The following is an 18678-nucleotide window of genomic DNA, read 5'->3' as shown; positions in this document are numbered from 1 at the left end:
AGGGCGGGAGAGGCGGAGGGGAGCCCTGGAGTCCGCCGGGCTTCGTGTCGGCTGGGGTTGTCTCTCGGGGTCTGCAGCTGCCAGAAAATGCCTGCAGAGCTGCCGAGTCCTTCCGAGGGCTCTAAAAGGGAGGGGGAAAGCGGGACATGACAAGGAGAGGACGGAGCTTGAAGCCACATCGTGAGAGGCGACCAGGTGCGTTGAAGTCTCCGAAAAGGAGCCCGAGGCATATGATGTTTCTGTGCGTTTTCTGCCGGTTGTTGCTGCTCCTCGCTGCGGGGTCTGGCCCGGCGGGCTGCAGGGTGTAAGTGGGACTGTTCCCCGAGCGCGGTCTGGGGGTTGCCTAGCTGTGCATTGTCTGTGTTGGTAACGGAAGGGATTTTTTCTTTAACGCCCTAGGAGTCCGAGCATCTGTGGGATTTCCGAAGTCCTCGGTAAAGATAAGATCTTCAGTGAGGTGTCACGGGAGTCGGGACATCAGCAGCCTCCCAGGTCTGGGAAGGTAAGCAGAAATGTGCTGGCACAGACCACTCTTCCTTCCTTCCTTCCTTCCTTCCTTCTCCGGCACCACCTCTTTTTTTTTAAAAAAAAAACAACCTTTGCTGTCAAAATTGTATTTAGATAGGAAGCTGTGGGAGGAAAGGGTCAGCCAACAGGAAAATATCGTGTTTTTCATTTTCCTCTTGTAGGCTGGCATGGGGCAGAGCACTGTTTGGGGAGCTGTGCTGGGAGCACTCAGGTCTTGACACCGCTGCTAATAGGTGGTTGTTACAGCCCATTTTGCTGAGAGCTGCCTTTGACTCCAACAGCTGCTCTGGTTGTAGAGCATTTTGCCTCATCTAGAAATCATAAACATCACAAACCTTTAAAATTCTCCTCTGTATTTCATAGAAGCATCACGTTGGTAAGAGATTTACTTTGAAATGTGTGACCATAAAGTGCAATTACAGGATGTTTTAAAGTAAGTTTGAATGCAGGTGAGCTGACAAGGGGGCTTTGAATACTTTTTGCACATTGGGCAAACTGTTAATTTACATTAGCCATAAAGTGCAATTACAGGATGTTTTAAAGTGAGTTTGAATGCAGGTGAGCTGACAAGGGGACTTTGAATACTTTTGCACATTGGGCAAACTATTAATTTACATTAAAGTGGAATTTGGTGAGAAAACTTCTAATTTTATAATTGATCACAGTATTGTTTGCTTCCATTGCATATGTGTTGTTTTACATGTTTAATATCTTTTACAACTTATATTTATTTCTCTTGTTGCTTTTGTTTGTTATTATAATTTGTTCCTTCCTTTGTGTATTTCAGTATAACTTAATATACTTTTGCTATAAAGAAAATTCTAGTGCAAAATAAAATCTAGCCCAGTCACTAATGGTAATAGCAGTGAGCCATGGAGAACGATCCCCCACCCACCAATTCAGTGCAAAATTCTTGTTGAGTTCATGGAAGCAGTATTAGGTTTTAGAATTTGCCAAATTAATAATAAGATAAAGATAAAAATGACTTTGTGATGCAAGCAAGATGTGAAAAAAGGCTGCCCTAGTTAATAAGTGATCACTTGGGAAATTATATATAAACTTCATGGTGAAATCAGACAATTCCAAACTTGTGAGAGAAGCAAAATGTTCTTTACTATAACTTCATTGTTAACTTGAGCAAACAGTTAAATTATCAGTGTTTTGCATTATCAAATAGATACCCTACTCTGTTGTAACTTTGAAATCTGTCATTCAGTACCCTCTACAGATTGCTTGATCTTTTTTCTTTCTTTCAGTCCCTTCTGTAGTCAACTCTATTTTTGCCACAAGTATGTTTAGCCAGTTTTATATCCCCAAGTCTAACCTTCTGTGTTGGAAGAACTTCCTTGTCTGTCATTGATGTAAATAATACTCTAATAGCTGGTCTGTTGAAATTATTTTTAGAGGAAAATTGTGATTTCTCCAAAAACTGCTGTTGTTGAAGTTGATTCCTTGATTATAAATGTGGTTATTTGCTGCATTTTCAGGTAATATACTTTGTCCTTTTTTTCCCTCTTTGGATCATTTGGTATCTGGTTTGATTCAGTTTTCACTAAGTAGTAATTTATCACATAATTTTTCATTTTAAGGGGTCAGGAGCACATCTGTTCTGACATTTGCCCTTACACAGAGAGTCAGTGAAGACAACTGAATCCATTACATCATACTTTTATGGTCTAAAAGGCTCATTAAATATTGAACCATTTTTATGCATTTCAATTTGAACCAGATTCCAAGAAGCAGTGAATGAAAATTAAAATGAAAATTACTCTTTACCCCTTCCCCTTTTTTTAAATAATCAAAGAATTCAGGAATAGGAAAGCCGTGTTGGTCATCACATCCTGTCCTCAGCAAGAATCGATTGATTCCCTTTTTTCTGTACTGCTTTTTCTCAGTTAATGGAAATTCTGAAAAAGTCTTCATAATTCATCTTCAGGTTACTTGTAGAAAGAAATAAGCTTAATCTTACTGTGGTAAGTTTCCTCTTTGGGTAATATGTTTCAGTGATGTAAAATTCCATTTTATGATGACAGATATAATAAACTTTTTATTTCTAACCAAAAGCTACGATGATCTTCATTACATGGATAGTAATTCAGAAGTAGATAGTAACATTGTTTTCAAAGACAAGAAATATAATTCTGAACTTTTGCAATATAGAAAGAAATAAAATTGCCATTGTGCATCAGGCTAGACTTCAGTATCAGAACAGGGATATGGAATAATGCACTTTACTGTTGGAAGGAAGAAAGAATCATCCTAGATGCAGACATAGCTTGCAAGTCTGGCTTATTATGACTTGTGTGACTAGATTTGATAAGAAGGATTTTACAGTTACCCTTAAGGAGAACAGTTAATCTTCTGTACACTCTTAACAATACAGTATTGAAGAATATAGATATGCCTTAAAGAATATAGATGTAAACTAAAATTATTTGGTTGGGTTTACTACTTGCTCACTTAGATGCTCAGATTTTTAGAAAAGCATTAGCATTACGTTTCCTAAGGCAATATCTTAGTCAGAACCACTGTCATCAGTACTTAGCCATTGCATTAAAGAATACTTTTGTCTCAAAGCTAGACCATCAAACAATGTTTTTATTTTATAAGAAGCATTTGCCTAATGGTTTCCAGGCAGGAAGGTCTTAGTCCATCTCCATGGTTTTTTTCTATTTTTTTTATCAGTACTTGAATAATAAGATATTCTTAACCCCCTAGGGCAAACTGTTTGACTTCCTCTGTCTGGCAGATGGGTTTTACCCATGTATTGTTTCTTGAAATGTTTATGCTGTCACACATATGATCTTTTTCTCAGCTGGAAAAATACATTTATTGAAAATCTTGTTTGCTGGTTGTCTTAGTGGTTTCAAAAGTGCTTGCAACTTCCATTAACTCAAAAAAATATTACTTGAAAGTATTTTGGCCTGCTTTGGGGAATATCAAAGCTGAAGTTTAGCAAGTCAAACATCTTTTATGAATGGTGCTTTTTTTTGTTTGGATAGGAAGCTTGTTCTCTTAAAATAATAAAAAAAACCCCAAAGTTAAATATGCCTCTTTTCTAAGAATTTTGCATGAGTTTTTCCTTCAGAGGAACTTTTAATCATATCCTGAATCTTATTTGCAGTTTATTTCGATTTCCAAGTCTTGGCATATTTTGAGGTTGTTGGTTTCCTTAAGATTCCTAAATAAGCTTGATTTACTCCTAGCATCACATGCTACTGGTTTTGAAAGTCAGTGCTTGTTTCCATTGTGTAACACTGATAGAACTACTGTGAGTCATTGAGTAAAGAACACCAGAATGTCCAAGTGGGGAAAACAAAATGTATTAAAAGTTGTGGAGGCCCACCAACTCTGTAATGCTTATGATTTGAAATACAGTTTACATCAGAACTCAATTCTGCCTGTGTTAATTATGCATAGCACTAGACATAAATGGGGTGCTTTCTAGCATGAAAGCCGTGCCTAAAATGACAGAAAAAGAATAACTGGATTCAAAGGACATGGGTTGAATCAGATCACAAGTGGAATTTTGCATGAAGCCTAAGAGGGTTTTTCTATCAGGAAAATGAAAACATTTGATGTAAAGTAATTCCCCAAAGGGGAGTGCACTGATAAAGGCCAGATGCTGTTCCCACTCTTGAGAATAGCCACAGTCTGTGAATTCACCTCAGCTGGCTAACTCCCACTTGGAATGGTTAAATGTGTTATAGCAGACCTCTCTGCAGTCTCACCAAGGCCTGGGAATTTGAAATTCCTCATCCATCCTATACTGGGAGCTGTAGCTGGGTTGCAAACCATACATGAGCCCTGCTTTAGCTGCACACTTATGGCAGCAGTTGAGAGATGGATTGTAGTAGTGCTACTAACAGCAGAGGCCCCCACAGTTCCTTCCTCCTCCCCACCCACAGAAGTGTTCTCCAGCAGCTCCACAGGGTAGCAGGGCTGGCATCCCATGGTACATGTGGCAGCCAAGAGACAAGATGGTGTCCCTCATGACATACAGTGTTAGAAGGGTTAGACCAGGTGCTCTTGTTGATTTATCATTGAGTGTCTGAAATGCAATTGCATATCTCCATGTGAGCTGGCTCAAATCTTGCTGCTGGCTAGTCAACAGTGCACAAATCTAGGTTGAATAAAAGTGGAACCATAAATTTAGACAGGAGCAGAAATTGGCAACTAATAATTGTCACTTTTAGTGCTCTCTCAGCTGTTCAAGCAACCATTTCTGGAGCTGTGCTGTAAGTAAGATCACTCGATCCAGATTTTAAAAGTTCTGTCTAAAATAATTATTTCTAAACATAATTATTCCATTGATTAAGTTGACACTCTGCTCCCACAAACAGTTGCATTGGCACCATTGCAGCATTGGTAGACTGTGACACACAGATGGTGTGGAAAGAAGGAAGGCACACTGCTGGATAGCTATTTTGTCAGTGAGGAAAATAGCCCTGAGTAATTCTAACCTTACTCTGAACCACAGACTGTGCCATCAATTTCACTTTCTGATCTCTCATGATCAACCCTTTTCAGACTGCCTATAGCCTGATTACATGCTTGTTAATGTCTGGTCTGTGCACTAGTAGATCATCTAATGGTAATAAATTGATCAAGATCAAATAAGAGCAGGTAATCACATTCCTGTCAAGTTTAGCCAGTTATGAGTTAAAGGGTTTAGACCAAACTTTATCTTGGCTTTATACTGCTGGCAGGAAGACAGATCATGCCAACTGTAGTGTAAAATCATCAAGAGTAAAACAACTCTCCACTCCTTGCTTTGTGAGGGTTTTGTTTTTCAAATAACTTTGTACTGCTGGGTTGAATTTATTAAAATAATTTTGTGCCATGTTGCCACCCAAAACCTAAATTTGTTATATGATGAAATTGCAGTTGTATGCTGATGAAACTATGCCTTCAGCTTCTCTTGTGGGTTATTTTTTTAATACATAGCTCCTATTCAATCCAGGTGCAGAGGGGAGGGGATTCCTTGTTAGAAGGTGATGTGTAATATTTTAAATTCTTACCATCTCTAACCAAGAAAGGTCCCTATTTATCCCAACTACTGTAGTTGTAAAGAAACACCCGGGGGTCAGAGGCAAAAAAACATCATTTAAATCCTTTCCCTCATGGCTGTATATACTGTTTTATTATTTTCATATCCTCCTGGATATAAGAGTAATCCCATACATTTCTATACTAAAAAAAAACAACAAACAAAAGGTATTTTCTTACTATAAAAATGCACTTTCAATTTTAAAAGCTGATTTTTACTTTAATTGTCTTTTCCTGCTGTATTTCTCTGTATAGTTTCAAAAAAAGAAAAAACTGCCTCCAAGTACAAGAGGATGTTAGGGGAGGGACAAACTTAAAACTTGGCATGCACTAAAACAAAGAATTTTTTGCAAGGAAATGGAGGAGACGGGTCAAATTAATTCCTTATGTAACTCCATTTACCCCAGTGGAGTTAAATGAAGGATGAATTTGGTACCTTATACCTCTGTGGTCAGAAAAGGATTTCTGTGACCTCAGTCAGCACCATATAAAATAATTCTTAAGATATAAAATTGTAATTTACATGTGATAGAACTGCCCTTGTTATTTTTAGTCTATTAATATAACTGTAAAAGAACAATAGGTCTACAGAACAACAGCAAAAACAGCTTCATAAAAAGATTAGTACATGATGATTTGCAGCTTACATCCATAGTAACAGTTTTTTGTGGAAATGAGGAATTCATGACAGACTGCTAATATGGGCAGTGGCAGCAGGGACAGTTTCCATTTCTTTTAAGGTCCAAATACTTTTCACCAGTTTGCTGCATTGCAGATTTAACTTTGTTCCTCTCATCTCATTCTTCTCCCCTGACCACCCGTTATTCCCTTCTCCTTTCCTTCTGGTTTGAGTTCCACTGTGTGTGCAGGGACATCTGTAGCTTCTTACTGATGAGTTTTCTAGATTTTTCTCTTCAGGCAGAAATATTCAACCTCTGGGGACAGGTGAAGGAGAGATGTTTGGTCTCCACCATAATGTCTTTCTGGATTTTAAATTTCAATGTGCTTCAATTTGAGATGCTTTAAAATAACACATTTTCACTGTGAGAACCCAGCCTCCATGTGCCATTCTGTAGTACTCAAATATAGCTGTACCCAGAGATTATTTCCCTTTTAAAACCTTGTTATGAAACATTAACCACTGCTTCCTCACCCCACTCCCAAATTCAGGAAATACTTTTCATATCAATATGTGAACATGTTTTAATAGTGTAATGCAAAAGCATCTATATAGTATATTAGTGCAATGAAATTGAAGTCAACAGTCTTGTCTTTTTTATCCTTACCAAATTGCAACTATCTTTTTTAATATAGAGGAAAGGATTTGTGTATACATGCATATAAAAGATGTGAAAATACAAAGGCATTTATTGAAAACAGACAAAACCAGGAAGATGATAAAACAGCAGAAGGAAGTGGCCTCAGAAATAACTCTTGCTTTGTATAGCAGAATTTATCGCTAAACCTAAGGCTGGCAAGTTGCCATGCTTCAGATAAAACAAGCAATGTAATATATAAAAAAAATTAAGCGTACAAAATACAGTAGACACATTTGAAAAGCTAATGTCCTAGAAAGTAATTAAATTAAATGGGTTTTGTTTCTCTCTTTTTAAAAAAAGTGTCTCTTTAAAAGCTTCATTATATTTTCAGACATCAGCAATCTCAGTTGTACAGATGTAGGCTTTCTGAGGATGTCTGCATCAGGTGTGCCATTCAGCAGGATGTAGGAAAATCCCAAATATCCAAAATTAAGCAAAGATGGTGGAGATGCATTTTGAAAGCAAAACATTTGCTTTATCAAATTAGCAGAACTATTAAAACACGTTATATGGAAAAATGATTCACAGATTTAAAAGCTACTGCACAATTTTAATCCACAAAGAGACTCAAGTAAATATGTACTGCTCAACATTCTCACACTGGATAAAGGATATTTTTTTAACATAGTAACTTCTTTATTTCGTTATATGTTGGGAATTGGGGGAAATCAAAAGCTTTAGGAAGTAACAGTTCATTTATACCTGAAAGACTTTTCACATAAATGTTTTTGAAGTCTGCTGTTGACTGCAAACACTTCAAAAGCATGAGAATCTAGGATATTTAGGTCAGCATTGTACCAGCTGAGAAAAAATGAATTATTTTCTGCAAGGTTGTTTTCTCCTCTCTAGCCTGGTAAGGCCTGCATCCTGGTATTCCTGCTAGAAGAAAGAGCCTTTTCAGAAGAAGATGGATAATAAGCACAGCTAAATTCTCATGACAAACAAAATCACACTCTTGCTCTTTATCTGTAAGGCTTTTCTGGAGCTCAGCATGTTTGGAAGACTCCAAACCTGAAAAACAAGATGGCAGATTATTATAATTAAAATAAACAGTTTTTTTTCAACATTTTAATTCCATTTGCAATGTAAATGGGCTATTATCTGAGTACTATTTATATTCTTAAGTAATGTCTAATTTTCTCACACTGAGAAATCTTTTTTAACTTGTTGACAAGAGTAGTTATCTCCTTCACAGATTACATAATTTCATCAAGTAGTAGGCATTTCTTATGTTTGAATCATCCATGTCTTGATTGCTATGGAAATTCTGTGGAATTTCCAGATTTACTCTTTATGAAGAACAGTAGCCTGGTAGTTGTAGCTGCTGCTTTTTCCTGAAATCCTCTGGACTTGCCTTATAATTTATACAAAGCTCTCCTTTCTATAAATGTTCTATTTAATTCTGACTTAGTGAAGCTGAGATATGCAGATAAGAGTTAAAAAGAGGTAAGTTCCTCTTCATATTCTGCAGCTAAAATAATGAAAAGCTGTTTTAAAACTATTAGAAAGGAGATAATACTGTTTTTATAAGCTTGTGAAACTGCAAGTAGTGACAGATAAATGCAGATAAAGCAGTCTTCTCAGAAACCTGAACGGCTAATCATTTAAAGATGTTATTCCAGAATGCTGACCACAGGCAATAGGAATGAGTAAAGCAGCATCTTTAGCACCGTGGGATTTTGAAGACCCATATTAATCCCAAAAGAAAAAAAGAGAGGTGTAATTTTAGCATGTTCGTAGAACTCAGGGATGTTTATATTCTTTGCTACTGGACTTCCTTATCATTTATGGAAAGCATGAAGAAAGTTATTATTGAGCTAAACAAACAAAGGTATTAATGCATGTCTGTGTTTATATGTAAATAATTTATATATTATTATATATACATCCAGTCAGAAAACCACAGTTTTGTATTCTATGCAGAACAAATGGTCTTTTACCTCTAGATCTAGAGGTATGCTGGCAATATCTTGAGCAAAAGACTCTCTGCAGGCTCCTACAAAGCTGTTCATAGTATACATTATATACTACATTGGTTTCTGTCCAGTTTTGAACAGAGGCATGAAAAAGAGCTCTGAAAATATTTTTTCCATACCTCTTTCTTCCGATAGCCTAATTTCTTGTAAGGACTTTCTAATTAGTGTAAATTGTTGTGACTTGATTAATTCACCATTTTGAGAAGATAGTCCAATGTATTTTCTTGATCATTAGTAGTAGATAAAGATGTCCAACATCTGTTTATTTGACTGCAGCACCAATATCAAGGAGCTGAATTTAAAGAAAGTAATACAAGAGCCAGCATCTCAGAGATGAACAGTGTGTAACTGAGAAACAATAACACTAAAATGTAATACTCCAGGGGGAAAAAAACAACACCAAACCAAAACAAAAAGTTATTCTTACTTTGCATTAAAAGCTGTAATAACCTTGTTAACAATGACCATGTGCAGTTCATGTGAGAATATCTAAAATTAAAATGCAATAGTGGCAAAAGCTATGTTAAAATTCTTAGCAAAAGCTGTTACGAGTTTAACAATTCAAATAAAGTAGCGAGTGATGCCATTTTATAAATTGGAATTCTTAGAAGTTTTCTCTGTTTTAGAAGACCATTCAGTATGGTGTGATTTTGGACACTGCATTTTTTAAAATAGTTCCCAACTGGTAAATGCTGACTTTTTGTTTCAAAATAATACTTGTATGTTAAGATTTATTTTCTACAAGGAGTACAATGTTTGGAAAGTATGCAGTGAATTTCAGAATACTTCAGAAACATGGTATAGTCTCAGTTTGAATTGCTGGGAAGATTCACATTGACTCTACTGTCAGTAGCCCTGGACTTTAATCTGGCCTAAATTTAATGATATTCCCATAAAACACATGAGTCCAGACCTTGTAGTTTGGTTCACCCAGGGAGATCCTCATGCTTACGGAGCTGTGATGAAGTCATTGAGGCTAGACATCAATGCTGATCTTGTGTGATTGGATTACAAGATTGAAGAAGTCATTTGTCCTAATAAGACAACTCTAAGTTACTTAAGTAGATAAATCCTATTTAATTTCTTACTGACTTTATGAAATGCAAAAAAAAACCCCAAAGAAACCAAACCCAAACCTTGCTTACTTTCTCCATTCAAAGAAGCCTGACATGACAGACACCTGAAGGTGCAGAAGTAAGCCCTTAGAAAGGTGCTATACAGTATCATTAAAATACTTGTTTGTTTTGTGTGTGTTTTTAAATCCTCAATGCTTTTATAGTGAAGGGGGGATCAAAGACCAGAAATTGGAAATTTAACTATTCTAGAAGGTCATACATTCTTGTATTGTGTGTAATATCTGGAGTCCAAGGCTAAGATCTGAAAGGGGATTGAGGGATCTCTGCTGTAGGTTTTTTTTATTATACAACACAGGACTAGATTACTGAGCTCAGAAGGGTTATTTGTGAGCAACTTCTAGCTTTCAGCCACTAGCTCAAAATAAAGAGCATCAAAAACATCCTGCCTCTCTTTGGTGCTGGCTTTTTGTTCAATGAGCAAAAAGTGAGCATTTAACTTCTGTGTTAGTTTTGGTCTGTTACACTTGGGAATAATTTAACAATGGGTAATACCTGAAATAGTGCCAAAATCTAATAGGAAGATACTTGGATGTATGTGTTAGCATGTCTATGGCCAAGTTTATTTGCAAAATTATTCTGAGTTCCTTGAAGTTCCCCATGTACTGCACAGATCATGCTCCTTTATGTAAACATATATAGCTGCCAATGAACCATCTGAAAGTGATGACATTATTAATTAAGGCTAGATCACACCACTGTCACAGTGGAGTGGATGGAACATGGTGGGCAGCCCAAGAGGTTACAGACCATTACTTCAGTAGGTACCATGCACATTCCAGAAGCAATAAGGCATCAACACTCAAGTGCAGAGAACATCGATGGTACTTTCTCAACTGTGGATGTTTAACCACCTGCTGAAACTTCACAGCCCTCATTAGATTACTACATAATTTTCCTTTACCCTTCCTTTCTTTTTTTTCTGTTAAGTGCATGTTTTGAGGCAAAAAAGATGCTCTCAAGCATTCATCATTAAGAAAAATAGTACATGTTAATTTGGTACTCAAGGTATCAGTCTTCAAGTTTGTCATAACTGCAGCAAATAACAGTAACACACTTCCTTAAAATGTATCCCTTCTGGCATCGAGCAACCTTAAGATCAAAGAGTACTGCTAGAAACATGATCCCTTTAAATACATCTGTACAATTTATACAGTGAAAAATCCAAATGAGAAGCACCAAAACTAGCTCTTTTGTTAAGGACAGACACAATATAATTTTTAAAAACATTTTTATTTGTTTTTAAATAGCTTGATAAAACTCATCAATTGGCATTCAGAGTTCAATTGTAAACAGTTACAACATGTTACTGCTGTGTATTGATCTTATACATTAACATTTGCAGTGACAATCTGCAAGACAAGTCAAAGTCAGCATATCTATAAACTGAAATGCACTGTACTAAGAAAAAAGATGCCATAACTGAAAATACTTAAAAGACTGATGTTTAACTCCCTCCTGTGGTGTAAGCGAGCAGCATCACAACAGCTTCTGGAAGCTCAGATAGCCTCTATATTACTCAAAAGTCTGTATTCACCTTATTAGAACAACTAGTTTCAAGTCCCCTATTGAAACTCCTCCTACAATAAAATGCTAAAATATAAACTTGTAAACATCTTTATCTGGAACAAACAAAAATGGTTTGTGCCAGCCTTCTCCATCTCCCACACTGCAATAAAAAAAAATAAAAATTAATTAGGGCCAAAGACAGAGGCCACAGATTAAAACTGCTCTGCATGGGTAACATCACAGTTCACTGAAGTATTTTAAGTGTCAGGATTTAGAATTAGGGTTAGTCACCAGCAGGCAGCAGAACCCATTTTCAAAAAAGTCCATGAAACACTCACCAAGTGATGAATTGGACACTAAGCATTAGATTTAGCTACTTTTAAGAACAAAAGCTTAAATTACATCTGGGTATTTTTGTATCTGATAATAGGAAAAATTGACTACAACCAGAAAAATAAGGAACACTTGACACTTCTACAAGTTTGGGTTTTAACACAAAGAAGGAAAATATGACCCTCAAGCCATTTTCCAAGATGTGTTATCTTTTAAGTGTATTTCATCACTAACAATGAAATAATACAAGATTCAGAGCAATTAGATAGTTACCAATTCAGAAAAGACTTAAGATAATTGGGATTTTGGAATGCAATGCAGGATTAATTTCAAAGTACACACCAACAGGATTTACTTAGTGCAGGATGGCAAAAGCTACCATCATTCTAGCACTTCCATATTATTCTTTTTTAACATAGTGAGACTGGTATCCCTGTCCTCCTATTTAAGTATGTGAGCTGATTATAAATACCAGTACTTTCATAGGCAGCAAGTTGTTTATTTGAAAATAAAGTTTATCAAATGCAGCTCTTCCTTCTTGAGGATTAATCAGCTTTTCAGTCAGGTATCAAGGGGATTCATCACAAACCTAAAAATGACTTAAAAACCTGAAGAATTTTGAAGCTAGTGTAACTGTTCCTGAAGTTTTGACCTCAATGTATTTGATAACCCCCAAATTCTAGGTGCAATTCTCAGCTGGCAGAGGCACTATACATTTGAATTAAATATTAGATTTTAATCAAAGCAGCTGTTTTGAAGGGGAAAAGCAGAAACATGTCATATTGATTATCTATTGCTCTGCCAGAGATACCACTTGTCATACACCCTAGTGAAAGACTATAGATGCTTACATCTCTACATGATTTCTGTCAATTTGTTATGCATAATTAATTGCAGGGGAGTGTTTCTGAAATGGAACAGAATATCAGCCTATGCTTTTGCTGACAAATTATTGGGAAGGAAGAGAAGAAAAATACTGGTAAAACCAGCCCATAAAAACAAACAGAAGAACTTGACAATGGGATGATACATTCAGAGAGCATGTACAGGCTTGCTTCTTCCAAAAATGTAAAGTGTATAGACTGTAAGGAGGGACAAGGGACAAGAAAAGGAGAAAGCAAACTTTGGCAGTTTTAAGAAAGTGCAGTCTTTACAGTCCTAAAAAAAAAACACAAACCCAACCAAACAACAAAACCACCAAAAAAATCCAAAGAACAAAACACCAAACCCCAAACAAAGAAAAAAGCTCCAACCCAACACTGAAAAAGCCAAAGGTTAGATGTCTACAGATAAAACTGTCATGGTGCACGATGATGCACACAGACAATTTCTAAGATTGCACTAGATAATATCACACTGAGAAGTACACCACCAACTCTACTGCATTTTGCTTTGTAATGTCTGAAAGTAATTAAGCATTTGCATAAACATTTCCACATCATACTGTGATAAAACACTTTTTAACTACATGCTGAGCTCTGTGTGCACGAATTTGAATATATGTTTTCTTTTTCAAAGCAGTATACCATATAGTAAATTTCCACTCACATGTATATTTATGGGAAACTACTAGGCAATTCTCTACATATTGAATATTGTCTTAATTTGTTCTCTTATGGCAGAAATAGAACTCTTTGCTATATAGTGGAGGAAGGATCTGGACACTGATCAATGAAATTTTAGAAAGCACGAGTTGTTTAGTAGAACCCTGACATTTTACTTAGAAATACCTCTTTACAACATAAAGAGAACAGCAAGAGGAAAGAGGAACTGGAAATAAGAAGACAACTCCTGTTTCACTACAAAGATCCCTTACCTCTACTAAAAATGTTATTCTTCTGTACTATATACTAATAGTAATTAATCTCAGCCCTAATGGCACATTTCCTCAGAAAAGCAGTTTCCACATCTCACTTACTGAAGCCATGAAACTATACACAATGGCTCTTAGCTGAGACACCTTCCATCTTTTGAAATGAGTTAATATGAAAACATTTGTAGGAAGAGAACAGTGGCCTAAACCACATAGTGTTTGGTTTCTATACAGCTTCAGAGGATTGCCATCCCTCTGGTTCTCTCTTCTGCAGACAGTAAAGGCCATCTGAGTGTTGTTGCCACCAGCCAAACTGTTCTGTTAGTGCAAGAACAGCACTTTCCACTGATGGCCTCCCCAAGCTTAAAGTGCAGTATATTACATGAGATTTTAACATTCCAAACTACCCTTTATTTTAATTTCAGAAGGAATGTTCAAGTTAGAAAGTTACCTTTTAGGTTTTAAGCAAGAAAATCCAAGGCAAACTGTCTTAGAATGGATTAAATCCACTCCCTTAAGACATACTCTTTAAATCTTATGTTCAATATACATATAATACACACAATATATATATAAATTTCCCTTAGCTCTATTGCATAAGTATTTGAAGTGATCCTATAATAAGTGATTAAAGGCCTGATTTTGCTTAAAACAGGATTGCTTTAGCTAGACTGTGATCATTCCAAGATCATTCCTGCATAGGCTTATCATCAATAAAAAGACAGCCCTTGGCACCCCACTGTTCTCAATTTTAAATTCTAATTTACTGGTGGTTTCTCTGATGTTTTATTCCCTTCCACACCCTTTTTTTCTTGTATATAATTATTATTCTCTAAATATGTGGTTCCCAAATGATGTCCAGCAGAGTAGAGGCTCTTCCAGGCCAAACAACAGACAAGAAGCTCTCAAGTAACAATTGCAAGTAAAACCTGCCAACCAATTCTTTCTATAGGAAGTTCAAGTATCCAGTTTTGGATTCAAGATTGTGTTTATGTGCAGCTTTAAAAACAAAAAGCTCACCCCACAGGAAAAGAGTATTTCTTTACCTATGTAGCTACTATAGAGATTAAAATACAGTTGTACAATATTTTCTTTAGCAATCAAGCCAGCTTAAACAGGCTCCAACTCCTCCCTGTCTTCATTCCTTTACTCTCAGTTCTGCCAAGTGGTATTTTTGAGTCAAGCTGGATGCAGACAACAGCTTAACACTGTAACTCAAATCTTTGTTTCTGATGCTTTGGTGTTTCAGATCCATGTGGCTTCAGCAACCTTGATCCACAAACACTCGTGTTAATAAAAAAAACACTGCAAGGGTGCTGAATTGCAGCAGTGGAGATGGGATTGAATAGTGTGAAGGAAAGTAATCCGTTATTACTTTTAGACTTTTGGTAATTTTATGACAGGTAATCATGTGGTAATTAATAAAAGTACACACCAGGAAAGTTATTTTCTAAATCAAATGGGTTTTTATCTCTTCTAACATACAGAAGAAATAGCCAACCAATGGGGATAATAAAAACCACATCATTTAACATTAAAAGTAGTGTATCTTATTTTCAGCGCTCAAAAAATTCCAACATTTCTCCCCTTAACACTGATAATTGACATTTCATCTTCATAATCAAAGACTTCTCTGCACAAGTGTGCTAACACCCAAATAAACACATTAGAAACTCTACTGGTTTTCTAAGTGAATTCAGGTCAAACTAAATGCAACATCACTCACTCTGTTTCCAAAATGAAGTAAGCTAGCTATGAAGAAAGGATGCTTGGTGTGTGAGTCGCTGGCATGACTTTACTCTGCATTAAATCCTCATTTTTAACTCAGAAAAGTGAGCTGACAACACATCCTAACTCATCATATCAATACCTCCCTCTTTAGGTAAGCCCACAGAACATGTGAAGCCCACCTACACCAACTCTGTCACTGAGAATTTTAGACACAAGAGTTCAAACTTTGACCTACTGCACAATGAGTTTCTCCATCTAAGTGCCCATGGGAGCATATTCCTGCAAATTCACAAGCAGCTCTATTGATTCCAACATGCTTGCTCCATTCTTTGCCAAATCCTGTTGTCAGAAGCCTGTCCCAAAGCCAAAGTCAACAGGCCCAGAAACTATTACTGTGCTTCACTGATAACAATCACTTTTTCTAGGAAAGAAAATATTATTTTAGAAAATTTTTTATAGTGTCTGTTGTTGCACAATGGAGCTCACACAATATTGTTTAAATTAGAGTAGCACCACCCTTGAAAATGAACAGTGCTGAGAATTATTCTGTATTGAAGACCACCCTCCCAACACCTTTCCAGTTCAAAGTGTTTTAAGCCTGAAAACATTAATTACTGTTGGATCCAGGGCAGGAATTCAATTCCACAAGAAACAGTTTGATTGGAAATGATTGTAAATAGTAGCCAGAACACTCAGCTAAGACAAACCCTACAGAAAACAAGGGATCTGTGCTAAATAATCAAACTGGGTTCTAGTCTAGTGTTAATGGCAGACCTGCAGAAGTCCCAGAGAGCTTTGAAATTAAGCAGTTCTTTCCACTCAGATGTACATATTACTTAAAAAAAAAAAAAGTCCCTATTATTCCAACAGCCAGTTTTGGTAGCAATTACAAAGTATAATTTTTACTTCAGTTGTCTCCTTCTCATTAAAACCTGTACTGTAACCTTCTCTCTGCTATGTAATCAATTAAGTTTCTACTAATGTTAAAACCAGCAATCATTAAAACCTTAGTACTCTTTTCCCTTCACTGCTGCATACCAGAGGCCTGCTAGTGCAAAAGCCAGCACAGAAATTGCCAGCTGTATCATGTGAACATTATTAGTCACATATTCTATATTTGAAAACATTTTCTTGTATCCAAGTGTTTGCTCTGAAGATACAAGGTTTAAGTAACAAAGAGAAAACCATGGTTTCTGGTTGTTTAAGAGTCCTACACCGCACTCATACAGTGAGAGAACTGGAATAAAATGGAGATCAGGAAGTTCACCAGGCTCCAGTTCTTCAAGAGATGCAGGCTGCGATTCATTTTCTTTGCTGATGCTCATTTCCAATTCCAGAAACTGCAGGTTTTGTTTATACCAGAAATTTCCCAGCCACAAGTGTGCAAAGCATACAAAGTTGTCTCCTGGGCAGCATGAGCTAAAGTCTCCAGCAAACCTACAAGCTTCCTCCAGCCAGCCCATTACTGAAGTGCTATTAATGCAGTAAGAAACCCTATGAAGACAGTCTTTCCCAGAAGAAGAATACAGATGAAATGAATCCTTCCAAGGAGTAGCTGCACTTGAGTTTCCCTCTGCTGATTCACTCAAACTTGGAGGCATTTCCTTGCCAAGAGAATGCAGAGGTATAATAGTAAAGAGAGAGCAACTCTTGGTGCTAAAATAAAGTAATTCTTTTTGTAAACTGCTACTATGATTTTGAGAATTGTTTAACGTGGAATGTATGTGTGTCAGGTGAGCTGCTGCCTTGTGATGACCTGGGCCACTGTCACACACACTGTTCTGGTTTAAATCTTCTTTCTTCATAGTTCTAGAGAAGACAAGCATAGCTTTGCTGTTTCATAACAGGTTTAATTTGAAGAAGAATACAATTGACTCTAGTTGCAGCACACAACACAAGCACCACGTCACAAATCAGTGGATCTCAATGTGGACCTAAAGAGAAGAATACAGGAAGTTATTATGCTGATATCCCAGTTTCTTGGTGCCCAGTATATAGAGGCAAAACCAATAAAATCTTTAACATAAAGAAAAAGGAAAACCCAACTGCAGAAAGTAACAGTAGTCCAGACAGGCAAGCCTCCCTGCAGGGTGCTTGAGCACATCCACAGGGGTAGGCAGTACACCCAAATATAAACTTTCTTCTCTAGTTTCAGTGTAATCTGCTACAAACTCTCTTTTGGTAACCAGCATCAAAGTGAGCCTGCAAACGAGCAGCTGGAGAGATTTGCTGTGTAACAGGACAACTTTCCTTAGCCAACAGAAACGTAGACTGGAACTGATTAGAGGCTTAACTTTAAAGGTAAATATTCAAGTAATCTTCCTGTAAACAGAAGTGCACACTGAAATCAGACACACAGCACTGGAAATCTCCTATGCACAGCTTCCCAAAGGGAACTGGTCAGACTGGCTGCACCAATTAGAGGGTATTGGTTATATTATAGTCAAATGACAAGCTGATGTTGTTACAGAGAACTATTACATACCACCACAGATAACAAGCAAAGGCAGGACATTCTTAGCCACCGAGGTTACTAAGCTTTGTGTACAGTTCCTGGCACTGTGGTTCGATTTCAGGGTTCAGAACTGTAGGGCAAGGCCCAAAAATAAAAATGAGATGCCACATTTTGACCTCTTCCCATTTTAACCTACAAGTCACAGACTGCAACCAGACTTGCCTTTCAGCACTTGGCCACTAGCTGGACATGCCATGTTTATGGGGAGAAAGCCGTGTTTATTACAGCTACGTTTATGGGGAGAAAGACAGTGTCCAATCTTTGGCCAGTGCTGATGTTTGTGACAGCCCACAGCCTGCTTCTGTTGCCAGATAAGCTAAAAGTAAAGCTTTGATTTCATCACAAAACCAAATAAACGTCAAGCCTGCAAGGAGTAAGAGCTCCCAACATCTTTAGGTCAGAGCTGTTTCAGGGAGTCCCACCTTTTGAGCTCAAGGCAGGAGAGGCACAAATTAAATTTGAACTGCCATGGTCATGCACTGACACTGTTATTTGAAACTGCCTCTTTTGTCCCCCCGCAGTTGTTCTTGGCCGAACAGAAAGCAACAAACTGACGGAGGAAATGACCCCGTTAGCTCCTTAGCGGTGTCAGGAGTCACTACCGACACGCACCTATTTACCCGCGGAGCCCGGGACGGCGCGGTGACACGGGCTGGGGCTGCGGACGCGGCGTTTGCTGCCCGCGCCAGAGCCAGCGGGCACCGGGGTGCGGGTACCGAGGCGCGGGTAACCGACGTGCGGGGACCCGACCGGCGGGCACCGAGGCGCGGGG

The 18678-nt window shown here is 37.4% G+C and overlaps 1 protein-coding gene across 1 annotated transcript in view; it reads left to right on the top strand.

The window, feature by feature from the left end:
- Nucleotides 1-146: 146 nt before the first annotated feature.
- The window catches only part of RAC1 (ras-related C3 botulinum toxin substrate 1 (rho family, small GTP binding protein Rac1)), a 41910-nt gene continuing 23378 nt past the window's right edge, over nt 147-18678 (top strand). The window contains exons 1-3 of the mRNA XM_010003322.1: nt 147-195; nt 400-502; nt 18428-18632. Coding sequence (XP_010001624.1) covers nt 147-195; nt 400-502; nt 18428-18632 — 357 coding nt within the window. The remainder of the gene's footprint in view (nt 196-399; nt 503-18427; nt 18633-18678) is intronic.

The sequence above is a fragment of the Chaetura pelagica genome, unplaced genomic scaffold, assembly GCF_000747805.2.
Source record: "Chaetura pelagica isolate M959 unplaced genomic scaffold, ChaPel_1.0 scaffold138, whole genome shotgun sequence".
In the NCBI taxonomy this organism is placed as follows: domain Eukaryota; kingdom Metazoa; phylum Chordata; class Aves; order Apodiformes; family Apodidae; genus Chaetura; species Chaetura pelagica.
Note: the sequence above shows the minus strand (reverse complement) of the source record. Positions and strands in the feature narration are given on the sequence as shown.